Source organism: Xiphias gladius, chromosome 16 (assembly GCF_016859285.1).
Source record: "Xiphias gladius isolate SHS-SW01 ecotype Sanya breed wild chromosome 16, ASM1685928v1, whole genome shotgun sequence".
In the NCBI taxonomy this organism is placed as follows: domain Eukaryota; kingdom Metazoa; phylum Chordata; class Actinopteri; order Istiophoriformes; family Xiphiidae; genus Xiphias; species Xiphias gladius.
The window spans coordinates 9,602,885-9,619,693 of NC_053415.1; the positions used below are offsets into that span (position 1 = coordinate 9,602,885).

Below are 16,809 nucleotides of genomic sequence, written 5' to 3' on the forward strand. Positions count from 1 at the left end.
TACTCTTTCTTTTCAGGTGACATTGGTGGACAGATGGGCTTATTCATTGGAGCCAGCATCCTGACAATTTTAGAAATACTGGATTATATCTATGAGGTACAGTGTCTGTGGGAGCCCCCACACATCAGCAAATCCCAATATGAACACAGACCTACAGTAGCTGTGGTACAATCAGTAATAATTAATAGCTATTGTCCTGCACTGTCCTGTCACAACCAACAGCCACTGCTTACAAAACACCTTAGTGCACCATAGTTTATAGTAATTTTCCTCAAAATTGACTGTCTTTTTTATTTTGAAAATGTTAACCAACCGGTGTGTGAGCGTGTTAGCATGTATCAGTGTTCTTCCCAGACATAATCATCTGAAAATCTAACAATGCCAGTGTTATCACATATTATGCATGTGAGAAGTTTCATTTCCAGGCAGGAGAAACTAATATCCGGTCAGGCCTGTGCTGAGGACATGCTACTAACACTGTTCATGAAACGAACTCCTGCCTCAGCTGTATCCCTTTTAAACTATCTAGCCAGCGGCCTGCTGACTGCCAAACATGTATGAATAAAGCAAAGTCAGAGGGAGGAGCTTTAATTCAGACATCATGGTAAATAAACTCTTCACTCTGCTGTGTTTCTTGTCTCCCTCCCTCATCTCTGCTCTTTCACCCTCCGTGCTGCTGTGCTCTGGGTGAAACCAGGTGATCAAGCACCGGCTACAACGTCTGCTGAGGCCGCAGAAAGAGGAGAAGAAGGACAAGCAGCAGACCAGCACTGTTGCAACAGTGGATCTGGAGGAAATGAAAGCAAAAGTACAGTACATACTGTACCCCTAAAAAAATTCCACCTGCACTGTTTTCATGCCACGTGTACAACTTTTCCTGCAGCATTGTAACTGCATCAGAAAACAACAGGGGAAAAAAAATTAATATTTTTCCACTCTTGAAATAATGAGTGTAATGGTCCTAATTAATCTCCCCAGGGGCATTGTATTGTGCAACATAATCTCGCAGATGGTTATTTCTGAATATTTGACGTCCTGTCTCACATCTAAGCATAACTGTGTCTCAGTTCGCTACTAAGAACTAAAACTATGACAGGGTCTTCATGTTTAAAGAAGTCAGTCAGTGAAACCAAAAAGACTATCTGTTTTATTACCATTCAATTATTACAGTCCTGATTAAGTTTGGATGCTGTAAGACTTTGGCTAGCATCCAATTTCACTTTTCAGTCTAGTAGTAGACTCCCTATTATTTAAAAAAAAAAACCCGGTATTTATACGAAAATCCATTAACAAATCACTGAAAATTCATTCAAGCTTACCTGGAAGTGGGTGAGGAAGGAGTTCGCCTCTCTGTTAATGTAAAACATATACATGCAGTACTTAAAAGTCATTTACACTCAGCTACTATCTACATAGCTAGCTGCTGGCACCTTTCTCTCAAAAACCACAGCCAAAGCCGCATCTCGGGCCAAGTGTAAGTGTTGCATACACTGGCTTACACAGTGTATTTAGCAGACTTACCCCTGTTCCCAGTCTTTTTGATAAGCTAGGCACGCCACATCCCGACTCCAGCTCTGTACCTAATGCACGGGCATGAAGTTGATAGTGATCTTCTCATCTGACTCTCAGAAAGATAGGGAACGGGTATACTGTTCCAAAATGTTGGAATATTCATTCAAATAAAACCTTTAACTATTTTGAGTCAAATGACATCATCTTCTTCTTCCAACAGGAGCCAAATGACGTGACACGGAGTCACCCAGAGGGGGCCTACGCCAACACGATTCTCCCCAACCACCACCACCCTCACCACCATCGCACTGGACACCACGGGGTGTTTGAGGACTTCGCCTGCTAGAGCCAACCGTCCTAGTCCTGGTGACAACAAAAGATATGAGCTGTCTGTGTTGAGATTAATCACAGACCCTTGGCATTTCCGTCGTTCCTTTGCTGTCACCAGTGAAAAGCTACAGCCAAAGTCAAACACCAAACTTGTGCTGCTAACAAACCACTTGTATGTGCAGTATGTAGGCACAAATTGGACACAGCTTTTTCTTTTCTCTCCCTCTCTCTCTCGCCCTCTCTCTCTCTCCCTCTCTCTCTGTCTCTCTCTCTCTCTCTCTCTCTCTCTCTGGATGGGACCCCTCTCAGCGTTGTCCTGCTTCACGTGAGAAGTCAGGCAATTTGTGATTTCAGGACCAATTTTTGGTACATGATCACTTCAAGGGAACAAGTGGAGGACTGCATGTCACCTTGATCCAGTTTATACTCCAAAAGAGTAAAAATAGAATTTATTTATTCAGTTAACATCTCTGATTTTTGTCTGTCTGTATCCCTCCACTTATCTCTCCCCAAATTATTCCTCCCATCTCATGGAAAACACACTGTACCATATCAAACCCTTACACATTATAAATTATGTAATTATTTAAAGAGATACTATGATCTATATGTTCTATATTGTATACAGAATGACGATTCTTGAGTCAGCGAATCTTATCCGTGTTACATCCATCTACAGTATGAGGGAAAATATTTAGAATGAAATGTGTGACCTTGGCTTAGAAGTGCTAGCAGCATCTTTCCACATGATACACTTTGTCTGGTTGCGGTTGAGGTGTTAGAGAGTAGCACTGTACTTGTACATAAAGTCCAACTTTAAAATGAGGAAGTTCTAAAAGTTCTGCTTTAATTGTTGTTGTTTATATTCAGTTAATATATAACTTAGGTAATATTAATTTTAGTTATTTATACATTTTTGAAAAGACTTTTATATGAAAATAGCAATCACGATTGTAGCAGTTACTGTACACTTACAATCTGCAGATATGTTAGACTGCCACGCATCAATACATTTGTCGGGGTAACAAAGGTGGACTGTATGGATCGTGACTATTATCTTCATCATTTCCATTCACATGTCTTGCTTTTTACCAAACTGTTTAGTTGTTACTTAAACATTTTCCAAGTCAGCATATAAATCCTTTGCATATGGATGAGGAATGGATGATGTTTTTGCAGTTATGACATGGTTGTACTTCAATTATTCTTACTTATTTGATTCATTTCTGCCCACCATCCACTCTTCACTTTGGTTAGCATCATAAATTTAACCTGACATAAGCAATAAGAGACAGAATTAAATTTTTTGCAAAGTCATCTCCTTCAGCTGTGGGCCAGAATCACCGTAAAAGTGGAGCAGCTATTTACAGTGTAGACCTGGCATCAGTGTGTGTGTGTGTGTGTGTGTGTGTGTGTGTGTGTGTGTGTGTGTGTGTGTGTGTGTTTGTTTGCATGAGCACTTTAACATTTTGCACACATGACTGAGCACATTAGACTGACGCGGCTCAGCTGAGCTGATCCATGAAAAGAGGGGTTTTTAGAATCAGAGTAGATAGCAAGAAAGCTTGGCAAGTTTTATTGCAGTATTAAGGTTTTTATCTAATAAATCCACTTCCACAGCTGCAAAGAGGAGTGTAATGTAAACATTGTTCTAGAGGCTGAAATATTCTTATTGGTTTACTTAAACCTAATTAAGGTGGGACAAGGACACCACAAAATTTAAGAGCACAAGATTGGAAAGTGGGAATAAAAATGTAACCCTTACATTAATACATTTGTAGTAATATTTGTTATCATGATGGAGGGAAAGCTTGCTCTCTGGCAGCCTTTTTCCACTGCATGAACTTAACAACCTGTAACACTGGGATTCACATACCCAGATCTTTAAAAAACATCTGAGGATTTGGTTCAAGGTTCTTCCTTGCGTGAATCTTTACAAATTTGGATTTACATTGTTTAAAAGGCAACAGCAGGACCAACACTATACTACCAGCATGTCATATAATGTAAACTAGATCATTTTCATGGAAGGAGAGTTACATAAATAGTTGTGAGACGGACAATAATGGAATAAGCGGTGCAGATATTGATACTAGGACCAGCACAAGCCAGTCTGTGGCCCAAAATGGCACCTAGCACTTTGAACCACTTCATAGTTTTTTGTTGTACTGCTCCATGTAGATGCTGTAGTAAAATGGCGGTTGCTGTTGTTGTGTTTGTTGTAGCTATCCTTGTGATGTGACAACAAATCAGATTGATCGATTTTAGTCGGCAGCACTTCCAACAAAGCCTAAAAGTACCTGGAATTTACTTTAAGCTTCACCTCCTGGACAATGCTGTAATTTAGCTCCAGGAGACCTTCTGCGAAACAGGCGAGGAACACGGGAAACAAAAGCAGAACCTTTGACAATGGCTACATGACATGTTTCGTTAAGTTTGTGCAGTGGAATGGGCTGTAGATTGGGTTACCCAACAATTGGCTAGTACTGATGTTCTAAGACTAGCTGGACAATCTAACTAACTTAGCATGACCTGACACCTGTATTTATGTAAGTAGCAAGAGTTAATTGGGCATCATAATATAGTTTCCTCTTTTCAAAACCGTTTTGTCTTCATCACTGGACTTCAATCTAACGCTACTTATGGTATGGTCAGACTTGCCTTGTCTTATGCAAGTACAGTATATGCTTAGCTCAGTTCATCTTCACTGAGAACCGTGAGAAAGAAGTATTCAGAATGATGTTTGATGAGCTCTGACCTGCACAATGTTAAACACGTTGTTCTATTATTGCGTTATAATTTCTGTTGTTTTCACGTCATTCATTTATGTATTGGACTATGTTAAGACAAGTGCAGCATAACTGCGAACTCAGCCTGATTCACATTCAGTTGTCACATGGGACTACATGTGCTAAATCACAAGACAAATGCTTTTATCTCGGCTGAGATGTTCATAGCATGCAGGCAGCTAATTTGCGGTTCAGGCTCGTATGTGTGAAAACAGACCTCACGTGTCTTGTCTAGGTGCACAGTGTGAACAAAAATTGTTGGATTAAATTTTACAGTTAGTGCACAAAAGGTGGCAGACAATCCATCAACATTTGTCTGGGAAATTTATGAAATACTTTACATCACAGGATATCATGTTTACAAATGACGACAATCATTGTTTCTGTTAATTTGATCAGTGCATTCTGTTGCCACAATATCGCTATACATCACTTTTGCTCACAGTGAGATTCCACAGTCCTCCATCTGCCAAATCCCCTCCTCCTGTCAAGTAATCATGGGCTATACATGGCTGTTTAATATTCATAATCATGTGTCACTTTGACATTTTCAAAAGGTTCCCAATCACAGTCTCTGATGGCATCCTGTGCAGGCTGTGCATAACAATCTTCTCCTCTGTCATCAATAATTGTAGCTATCCTCAGACAAGTCACACAGGGGCTGGTGTGTTGAGATGAATACAGGGCTGAATTATCCTGTAGAGTTATGTTTGAATGGTGTAGCCTGGAGTCGATGCAGAAAGATTTTTTATACTCGAGATGCTGTGTTTAGCTGCACTGTAAAACACAACCGGGTTAATTCTGTATCCAAAAGCATTTAAAAACACAGATAAGTGGATTACAGAGAGTTGATGTTACAACAGCAGTCTGTGTGAGGTGTCACAGGACTGAGCGGTGGGCAGCAGGTCTGTACTGTAGCAGATGGGACAACTTCCCTACTTGATAACATGTAGTTCACATTCCTGAGATTCCTCAAGCCTCTGCTCTAATCTCCCTTCATGCACAGCTCTTTAAGTCTACCCTTTTTATAGTTCCATGACATTCAGCCTGTGTGTGCTTATTACATTCTCCATAAAAATCAATTTAATCCAACCAGCCACCAATGTTAAGTTTTGAATATCTGCTATTTTGTCCTTTTTTTTTTTTCCAGCCGAATATTTGTTAGCTGAGGCCTGAAATTCATCTGAGAAGACAAAAATACAAGTGCAGGGTGATGCAAGCAGCTGTCAGGAATTCATACGAAGAAATTTCATCCCATATCTGACAGAACTGGAAATGGACCATCACTGCAGTAACAAGGAACACTTACATTTTGTACAGAAGTGTGACCCTGTGATTATTTCCTCTGTTAGAACACATTTTATAAATGTTAAATATGGAAAATACAATGACTATTAAAGTTTAGATAAAAACCAGTGCTTCCTTAATCCAGAGCCTAGTTCACTTTGTAACTCCATGTGGTCTATTTTTTCTTTACAATACAGTCAAAATGTATTTCGTTTTTTCCACCAATTTTAAAAACCTTTCCATCTCATAGTAACAGAGATTACTTGCAAGGCCACAAGGAGACTGAAGGCATCTCAAAGGTGAGTTTTGGGAAGACAATGTGGCACAAATCATACAGGGTATTTGAAGAAGTATCGTTATCTACTTTAAATAAGTGATTTATTAACCACTATTGTTATTGTCTAGAAAATTGTGTAATTCTAAACTAAATTTTCTAGCAGGAGTTACTAGAAGACTTGAAACAACTGTGTCTCCGTGTGGGAGGAGAAAGTCCTGGGATTGAATGTAAAACGAAGTACAAAATAATGACTGACAATTAACTCCCAGCTGCTCTGTAGTTATGTGGTTTTACAGCATGCCTCGGGGTAGTGCATATGGACCCCTGAAATAACTAAAGCTGTAATTAAGGTTTCAACATTTTCCCTGTTTTTACCCAGCCCCAAACATCAGGAATACCTTGGGTCTCGCATGAGAAGAAATGTTTACAGCAGTCCTACTGAGCACATGCTGCCAACTTGAATGAGATGACTGTATCGTTTGTAATCAAAATGGGATTTTTAAATGTTCAGTAACGCTGCTCACCTCAGCAACCAGCAGCCAGAACTGGTCTAAGACCTTTGCCAGACAGTAAACATGCTCTTCTGCTGACACCTAAAGGACAAACTGGATTTTGTAGCTGCAGTACAAAAACTACTCTTCTTCTTACCTTAAAAAAAATAAAATAAAGGCAACAAATACAAGAATTTTTTTATATTCAAATATTCTTTATTTAAAAATTACAATATTTCACAGTTCATTGGAATTTAGAGAGAACACAATTAAATGTACCGAGCATTAATTCAAATATATTGCTTTGGTTTTGATAGTACCCATATTCGTAAAATAATGTAAACCAATGGGTCCAAACATTAATGGAAATTAAAAACTGGAGCCTAGGTATTGCCTACTTTTTGAAATTATTTAATTGATTCAAAGTGAAGAGGAAATACACACATTTTTAATTGTCTTCATGGTTAAAATAAATGATTTTCAAAGCGCAAAACCGATACAAAAGTAAGATACAGCATATTTTTGTGTCATCAAAACAATAAAATATCAATTGCTGTGTAAATAAAGCTAAAAAAAAAAAGGCTTAAAAATAGTGTCTATAAAATTTTTATACATGTACAGAGAATGTCATGAAAGTCTCTGTTAGTGCAGAAGTATTTAGAATCTGCATAATTTATAGAGAAATGACAGATAAATAAGTTATGGACAAAATACTTGGAGACTTTGCTCAGCAATGGTGGCTGTGTTAACAACACAGGGTGATTAATCTGCTCCATTAATTTTAGGCTTCTCACGTCTCCAGAAGGCAAAGAAGATGCAGATCACCACAACAACTTCATATTGTAATCTCAGCCCTCCATCTTTCACAGTGGTTTTTGGAAGATTCAATTTCCAATTCTGCACATAATTATCATCATACTCTTAAAAAGAATCAAGGTGAACATTCATACTACGTCAGCTGGAGTACTGTCATGGTGAAAGACTGCTCTCGTCAAGGAAGAGATGCGTTATAAAATGAATGCAAACGCGTCAGCAACAACTGACCGTGGTCTGTGTTCACATGGCAGAAAATAAAGAAAACACTGTTCAGGATCACCACTGTGGATGTAGTGTTTCCAACGTATACTTTAAATCCAATTAAAGTTAAATAAAAGGACTCGCCTTAATCTTTATGTATTTAAATTTGATGACAAAAAGTGTCTAGTGTCAGCAAAATACATTAAAGGTCCTGTCAAAGAGATTACAGTGTATTTACTTAGAAATAAACAGAAAGTATGAGTTTTAATTTATGTAATGTCATGGACAGTATTGTGATATACACATCGCTGTACTTGCAGCAAATTTCTTTGACATTAAAAGTCCTGTCCTCCATCAGACATCTGTCCGGTTGTGTTATTTGTAATATTGCACATTATAATATACTAATAACAGTCTGGTGTCAAGTACCGCTAGCTCCACCACCACTCAGCAATGTGGAGAAAGCCTCCCATTGGATTGTGCTGCAACTGAGAGAAAGCAGCCAGCTCCATAAATGGAGGACAAATTGTTAAGAGTACAGTCAAAAACACTTTGGAACAGTTAAATGTTCTAGTGTCTAAAAGTTGTCTACACTTGGAGACATTGAAAAATCTTTCATACATTCTTAATTTCAGCCATTTCTAAACTAAATTCTGTTTTAAAAGTACCACTTACTTCAATGAGGACTCTTGAAAAAAAAATATCATCTTGGCAGTAACTTCAGACATTTACCAAGGCAATTTTTTCCCCCATTATTCATAATTTGCCTTTGCCTCTTCATTAAAAAATAGTTTTTACAATATCAAAAAGTTTCAAGGAGAAAAATTAAACTCAAATACACACTGCTGGCCGACTAGGATGACCTCTGAGGACCAACAGTAGACACTTTCCAGGAACCCCCTCCATGCTTTGAAGCTTATATACAGTACAACTTGTGAACGACTGGGATCGTGATATTTCGTGGTCACCAATAAAAAATGTAAAGTTAACCAACAACCCATTCAATTCTCATAGCTATGTAACTGGCAGTTAAAGAATAACTCCGACCCATTCAAAACTTTTACCAATGTTGGAATAATACGCAAATTCTAATGGAAAATATCAGTTGTGCAACACCTGAAGGAGTAATACGATAACTTCAAAACAGCCAGCATATGAAAAGTGTCAAGGCACATATACAAAGATGCCCTTTTGAAAATGCTTAAATCAGTAAATATCAAAAGCTCAATGTTTCAATGCCTTTATGTGAAAGGGCAAACAAACTGTGGTGCAATACACTAATGTTTATGTATTACAGCTATAAATCAAAGCGTCATCTAAAAATATCTTTACTATTAAATTAAATCAAACAACATTCCATAACTGTGAAGACACTGCTGCTAGTACTTCTGATCCCACTCACAAGCAACAACCCACTAAAGCTTTTTGCCATTTTGAACTCATTGTATTAGTTCACTTGGTTTAATCCCCCCACACCCATGCAAAACCATGAGCAGCTGTACTCAGCACACTGGTTCAACCAAGCCTATTTTATGCAAAATCCTAAAGAGCAAGGTATTTATTCCAGGAGCTGGTAAACCAAACCAAGGATATAATCCCAGTCAATATTGGAATGTCACCGGACACGTGGCGAGGAAGACAACTGATGGATTGCCTGTGTAGCCCTATGTCTGCTGGAGATTTGCTAGACACCTCAGCCATAAACACTGGAATAGCCAACAGTACCTCAACGCTCTGCTGCCTTGAGTTTCTGCCATCTAGTGGTCAAAAATTGCTTAACACAACTTTTAAAATCGTAAGAGTAGCAAAAGCATTTGGTTCTAGGTACTCATCTGTATGGACAAGTATTGTAAACATTTATTTAAAAAAAAGTTTCATCAGGAATGTACTGCATTCACTTTTCCAAACTAGCTAAAAACTCTAACAAACCAAATAACCCTTTATGCACACTGCAAGATGGAGAATGTCAGGGTCACATTCAGTATGTAATGACATTTCCAAACATGGGTAGTATTTAGGGCAAAGGTAAGAGTTAACTTATAGGTTGTACTATATGCATTTCTCATGTTCACCCCAAATTCTAGCTTGCATCAAGACGCCATTACAACAAACACACAGCTTTTAGCACCCATTTAAACAAGTGCAGGAGCAGACATTTCACCGGTATTTTCAAGTGCTGTTTCCTTGTTCTTGCTCAAACAGCAGCATGGCGAGCTGGGACCGAGAACCAAGACCATCCAAGTTACTCTGAACACATCTATGGTAGATGTCCTCACTGAGTCGTGGGTTGCAGGCTTGGTAGCGGTACTGCTGGTGCAATGCTGGCTCTACTGCCCTGAATACATGCAGACCCGAATACTTTACGAACATATCGTAGATGTCCATTGTCTCTAGAATCTCCTCATTCTCTTGGACGTCCGCCACCATTCGTGTGCGCGTTGCCATGTAGTCTGAGTTGTAAAAACATGATTCTTCAAATGACCTGCGGTCAAAATGGCCGGCATCCTTGACCAGATCGACTGTGGCTGGATGTGGCTGGTTGTGATAGGCCACATCAGGGTTGTAATCCTGAAAATGGATGGGGAAGAACACCTGCCAGTTGTTTATGGAATTCATGCGACAGCGGTTGAGAAATTCTGAATTGATATTTGTGTTGACACTAGCCAAAAAGAACAGCGTGTCAACTGGGTGCTTCTTGGAGATGATGTCCATGAACTTGATCTGGGATGGTGTTTCCGTCTTGACACTTATCCATGGGATTTTCACTGTGGGGTATTTGCGTTCATATGCATTAATCTGACTCTTCACACTGGCAAATATATCATTCTGGTTAACCTGCTGTGCCTCCACTGGGTCATAAATAAACAAGAATGTTAAGATAGCATTTTCACTCGTCTCAAAGGCATTTGAGGCAAAGACTTCAAGGAAATGGTTGATGTAACTCCGATCCGTCAGAGTAAGAGGTATAATGATGTGAACCCTTGTAGCTTCGGTGACATAGGGCATGGGAATTATCTCCATTTGGCTCAAAGGTCGCACCAGATGAACCCTCTTAGTGATGGAACGGCTGTGACCTTTCTGGTTAACCACCTCCAGCTGAAGGTCCAAGGTGTACTCCATGCCCCTTATGGGGTCGAAGCGCCTGTAGCCGTTAATCAGCTGCTGCTTCTTCAGGTGTAAGACGGGCTTGTACTTTTTGTTCAGCTCTCCTACTGCCATGTCAATGACATCAGCCACATCCATGCGGTCAATCCCACGCAGCTCACACTTGGGAGAGCCATCAATGCATGAATATATCTCTTCCTCTGTAAAGTATTCCCACTTCAAAACTTCAAACCGAGATTTGGGCTCAAAAGGTGGATTGATCCCCACTGGCCACTGGGCACTTCGGTTGCCTTCAAAAGCAACCACACTCACATTCTTAATTTCAGCCTGTAGAAACATAAGAAGTGTTCAGACCTATACAATTACAACTCTGCCATTGACACAACTAATACAGCACTGAAACTGTGATATTCTGGACCTCCAATACTGAAGGCAAGGAGCAAAGAGAGGCCAGGTTTTTATTTCTGACTGAAACTGGTGATTTGTGACATTCGAAGATCAGTTTACCTGCAGTTTAGCAATCTCATCGTAAGTCTTCTGGAGTTCAATCTCAGTGAAGTATCTGTGCAGCCGGTACATCTGTTCAGGGTCAGACACTGGATGGACCGTCAGAGCTTTCTTGAAATGTTCACTCTGCTCCTTACTTGGATCAGAGTTTTTTCCCAACTCATAATGCTGGTACTGAAGTCCCTGAGAAGAAACAGAGAGGTCTTTTCATGAGGCGTCTTAAATCTGGCATGACAAAAACATGCCTCATGTTATTCCAAGCTTAGTTTTTAGGCTGCACTACTTCCATTCAAACAGACATTACATACGGGCTATCCAGGCAACATCTTGGGCTCATGTCCACTGGTTGAAACAAGCTTGTTTCAACCATACTTGCAAAGTGAAGTGAAGACGGCAATTCGTTTTGTAAGAACAGAATACTATTGTTTTACAACTACAGATTTTTATCGTCAGAGTTTTGATCATTTTGAAAATTTGTTCTGGGAGTATTATGTTTAAGAGATGCTTTAAATTAATAAATTTCAATTAATTGTAATACAAATGACTGACTCTGGCACGAGAATCCCACTTAAAGACACAGTCATTTAGGCTGAAAACTGAGTAACCACCTAAGGAGCTTGAGTGATTAAAATAAGTGAATCCAATCTGATCAAGCTATTAAAAGAACAAGGAATGGAGACACTGTAACTGAGCAGTAGGACCACTCTTGCAAATGTTTGCTAAAGGCTTACAGCCTATCATGGTACACTTAGTGAAGCATTATCTGAGCCTAATTGTCATCAATGTTATCTCTGAACAGAAAAATTGATGTCTGGCTCTGTGTGGCTCCCATACCAGGCCTTTTAACTTCCCCCTGCTTTTTCTCCCTTATCTAAGGGGCTCTGCTGGAGCTCTTCTGGCTCAGGGAACTTTAGTTAGTCATGCAAGTCACTCTCAACTTTGAAACAAGATGGTTTCCTGCTCTGGGTCATTGCCAAGGAGGAGAAAATGGAAGCAAAATACATCTCTCATAACATCTACGAAATAAGTCAAAAACAAAATCTAGACCTGTGTGTACAATGTATAAATAATAAAGTCACATTTTGTGATAGTTTTCTGTAACAATGTATTTTCATGTGTTGAAAAGGACTACAAACTCTAGCATGAAGGAAGCGAACTGTGCTAAATGCAGCAAACAGTCACCTCTAAGGGCACTGGGACAGACCAAGGCTCCAAAGAGCTTGTTTGACCTTCAATGCTAATGACATTACAGGAGCACAGCATGTTGACCCACAGGGGATTTTCACACCATTGAACCTAAGCAAGGCTAAACTCAGCTGTGCTCTGCTCAACTGTTTACCTATTCCACGTTGCTGCTGGAGCCATGGAAAAAAAAATGAAAGGCTAAAGGGTATTAGCGATCTACTCTGTAATATAAATACCACCTCTGTGCTAGCATGGTAATTACAGTTTTATATAGCTGTCCGTCAATTTTAAGTGCTGTCCCAGAGGCAACGCATGATTTCTGCCGTGACAGTTTGTTTTTCTGTTCAGAAGGAGAACCCCTGCTGTAACCTGTCACACAGCTGTTCTGAATGACAGTCTTCTTTATAGCTCCTCATTCATTTTAACTATGAATAGCATCCTTTTCATTCTTTCAAGCATGAAACATTAAGAAGCCAAGAAACAGCTTTAGAAATGGAAAAAAAAAAATGTAGAATGAAGAATAAAATGAAGAATACACTCATCCTACCTCATATTCACTGACACAGTTTGTGTTGGTGTAATCAATGATGCATCTCCCAAGCCACTCATCAGGCCTGGCACTCAGGATGTCATTCCTGCAGTTTTCCAAGAAAGGCTGGAGTCGCAGGAGCAAGGTACGTGACAGGAGGTACCCGAACCCTCCGTAGCAGTACTTCCCTTCCATCTCCCCACCTATGAACTCCTCAGGACTGCCCATGTAAAGCTCTCGATCCATACTCAGGTGATCCACCAGGGCTTTGATCCTATCAGCTTCTGTGTAGGTGTCATCTTGGACAAAGTAGAACCAGTCGTATTCATTGATGTAATGGTCTAAAATGTATCTGATGGTCTGAAACATGTTCCATATCAGTCTCTCATCTCCATGAGAGACGACAAACATGCCGTGAGGGACTTTGCGGTTGCGCATGCCAGTGAAGAAGATTACGGAGTCCAGGTGATGGCTAATGGTGCGATTGACAGCTACGCCCATGGTGTTAATGGTGTTTTTGGATGTCAGGACCCCAACAAACAGACGCTCTCGCATCCCCAACTCTGTGCTTATGTATTTAGCCCTGAAAAAGACATCAAACAGCAACTGAATAAATAGTGCTTTGAATAAAAATGCACTAAAAAACTAGAAGTCCAACTTTGACCAACACCGAGTAATGCTCCAACTTACTGTCACACCAAAAGACATTATTTTGAGCCTTTTGTTGCTGTAACTTTAAGATTTAGTTTATTAACTGAACCTAAAATCAATGGTAATACTAATGACTGAAAAAAGTAGTTTACAAATTGCAGAAATTCTGGATCCAAGCTAAATCTGGTTTTGTCCACCAAATTTAATGGAAACTGTTGACATTTTTAAATATGCTCACAGATACACAGACTAACAAGTAACACCATAAATTCATTGGAAAGGTGATCATGCAACAACTTGCACTTTGATTCATCAATGCAACCACTACTATATACTGCATTAGTTATGCCTCTTGTTAGAGCTGCAAATATTAGCAGATTGAATAAAAACTAATCGGCAACTATTTTGGTAAACGACTAATCATTTCATAATTTTTCATGCAAAAGTGCAAAGATGTCTTGCATTTCTCTTCATACTCGATAGTAAATGAAATATATTTGGGTTTGGGAAAGTTGGTTGAACCAAACAAATTTTAACACATCAGTTTGGGCTCTGGATAGTTGTTATTGGCATTTTTACTAATTTTTGACATTCCATTAACAAACAAATGAATCAATTAATCAAGAAAGCAATTGTCAGATGAATCGATCACGAAAATATAGTTAGTTTCAGCTCTACCTCATATTGTACAAACTGCTGCATGGCACAGGTTGCCTATGAAAGCTGGGGGCTTTTGACGCTTTCTCCTCTAACCTCAGCAGAACTTTTCTACAGGGACAAGACTCTTTCTCAGAAAAGCAACGAAATGCAACCACTTTGCGTGTGAGGGCTAACATTCAAACAAGGAGGCTATCCAGGAAATCTTGGAAACGTGCGCCTGTTTGCAAAGAAAACATTACGGCAGATATCCTTCAGCATGGAGACACGGCGCAAGATATGTAGTTAATCTTGGCTCTATGGCAGGGGGATGTTAGCAGGTAGAAACCAGCAGAGGAAGACTTTCTGCGTTAATTTTATCTGCGCCAATAACATCATGGAGAGGAAAGAAACTTCTGTATCATACTGGGTTATGCCTGCCATTAAGTTTTGTTTTATTAGCTGTCTTTATTACGCTGATATTTTTAAAAAATCTCACAGCCACATGACAACCAGTGGCACCTGTACACCTGGTATCACGACTAACGCCGTGACTGATTTCACTCATCATTTTCTGGAGGCGAGCTACACTGCGGCCTGCTGTACTGTAACGTATAATGCTGTGGCCTGTATTCATAACAAACAGAAGTCGTATACAGTCAGCCTACTTACAGAAAGTGTGCGCCAGTTAAAGTGAACAAGCATACAAAGCTCACCTGAAAACTTTCTTCGGGGCACTCTGTTGGACTTGTTTGTATGGGACTATTCTTGGTTCAAAATCCTCCTCGGACTCCACATCGTTGAGGGTCGAAATGGAGTTGGGCTTTCGGGCTCCTTTGAGCAGTCCATCCTGACCCAAAGTCACATCCTCACCCTCCTTACCGTCTAGATAACACGCTTCTTCCGTCCAGTTCACACTCAGTAAACTCAACGTGAACCCCAAAGAAATACCGATTACCACCGGGCCGACCGACCGCAGGACAGAAATAAACGCAGAAAATCTCATCTTGTGCGTCGGCTCCGCTCTCCCACAGTACAGAGTGCGAAGAAGAAGCCCCTGGGCCGGGACTGGTCAACAATACATCAAGTCTGAGGCGAAGCAGTCGTATCCACGTTCCACTTAAGGAAAAGATGTAGCTTCTTCCTTAAAATTTACGCAGGATTCTTACGTGTCAGTATAACGGCTACCTGGCTCCTCCCCTGCCAGACGTTAGCGTAGGAGGAGGGTCTAGTTCCAGGCTGTGTGGATGAATACAGGTTGCGCAGAGCGGAGGGATATTCGACGAGACTTAAGACGGGGAAATGTGAACTGGAACGCAACCAAAGTGCCCGTGTCCCTCTGATTATTTATGCTGTCATATTTACTGAATTGTAACAGGCATGGTGAAAGATGAAGGCATTGTAACAGGCAATGCTTTTTTTTTCTTTTTCTAAGAAGAAAATAACGGCATAGAAACTAACAAACCATATAAGTTATTATGCCATCAAACGTGTAAGTAACATATCTGCAATCACCTACAATTTTTAGGTATTTGTACTTTACTTGAGTATTTCCATTTCATGGCACTTTATACATATACTCCACTTCAGTTCAGAGGGAAATATTGTACTTTTTACCCCTCTATACTTATTTGCCACTTTTAGTTACTGGTGACTTTAAAAATTAAGATTTTACATACAAATCATACATGCTTATACACTATGAGACATTTTTTCACACTCTCCAACAGTACATAAAATACTGAGCTCCCCCTTGACTAACTAACAGTAACATTACACTTTAATACATCAGTAATAATAATCTATATAATATAATATATAAAGGTTTAACACTCATAGGGGCCATTTTTCTACATTGAGCATATTTTTGTATACGTACGTCCTTTTACTTAAGTAACATTTTCAGTGCCAGGCTTTGAATTTAGAATGTTTACAATGTGTTTTTGTTACTCGTTCTTTAGTAAAGGATGTGACTACTTTCTCCACCACTGGAGAAAAGTACCTTAATGCCTTTCGTGGATGAACACAGGAGCACCTTCATTAACATTCACCAACACCACAGCAGACTCTTTCACCCACCGGCCTCAGCCTGTCCAATAACTCCCCACTAACTGCTGGGCACTGACACGGGAAACAAAACAAGAATTATTATGATGCACTGTCGTCATAAACCTTAAACTCAGTCCTCTGCTGTTGACTCCTATTCCTATTTGCAATTGTTTTATCATTTGCATTATAATGCACCCCTCAATACCGTTCATGCCATTTTTATAGTGACACTGACGCACCTTTAACTCTTATCATAGTAATACTCTAACATAGTAGCATCTTTCTGTGCATTGCTTTTTTCATTCCTCATAACTTCAAACTATTACCCTTCACTTTCTGGCACTGTCAACAGTAATTTGCACCTCATTTGTTCTACATATATATTCAGTGTATTTTTATTTCTATTATATTTCACTATGTATTGTATGTGTATGTTTAGATAAA

At 39.6% G+C, this 16,809-nt stretch overlaps 2 protein-coding genes across 2 annotated transcripts in view; one reads left to right on the top strand and one right to left on the bottom strand.

Annotated features, from left to right (window-relative positions):
* asic4a (acid-sensing (proton-gated) ion channel family member 4a) overlaps nt 1-6,005 on the top strand; it is an 81,311-nt gene extending 75,306 nt beyond the window's left edge. The window contains exons 7-10 of the mRNA XM_040148696.1: nt 17-96; nt 698-808; nt 1,733-1,900; nt 5,782-6,005. Coding sequence (XP_040004630.1) covers nt 17-96; nt 698-808; nt 1,733-1,858 — 317 coding nt within the window. The 3' untranslated portion in view covers nt 1,859-1,900; nt 5,782-6,005. The remainder of the gene's footprint in view (nt 1-16; nt 97-697; nt 809-1,732; nt 1,901-5,781) is intronic.
* Nucleotides 6,006-6,930: 925 nt separating this feature from the next.
* chpfa (chondroitin polymerizing factor a) lies at nt 6,931-15,496 on the bottom strand. The gene is made up of 4 exons (XM_040148973.1): nt 15,033-15,496; nt 13,048-13,612; nt 11,316-11,498; nt 6,931-11,135 (listed from the first exon to the last, which is right to left on the bottom strand). The coding sequence occupies exons 1-4, from the start codon at nt 15,320-15,322 to the stop codon at nt 9,873-9,875; spliced, it is 2,301 nt and encodes a 766-aa protein (XP_040004907.1). The 5' UTR covers nt 15,323-15,496; the 3' UTR covers nt 6,931-9,872.
* Nucleotides 15,497-16,809: the final 1,313 nt, after the last annotated feature.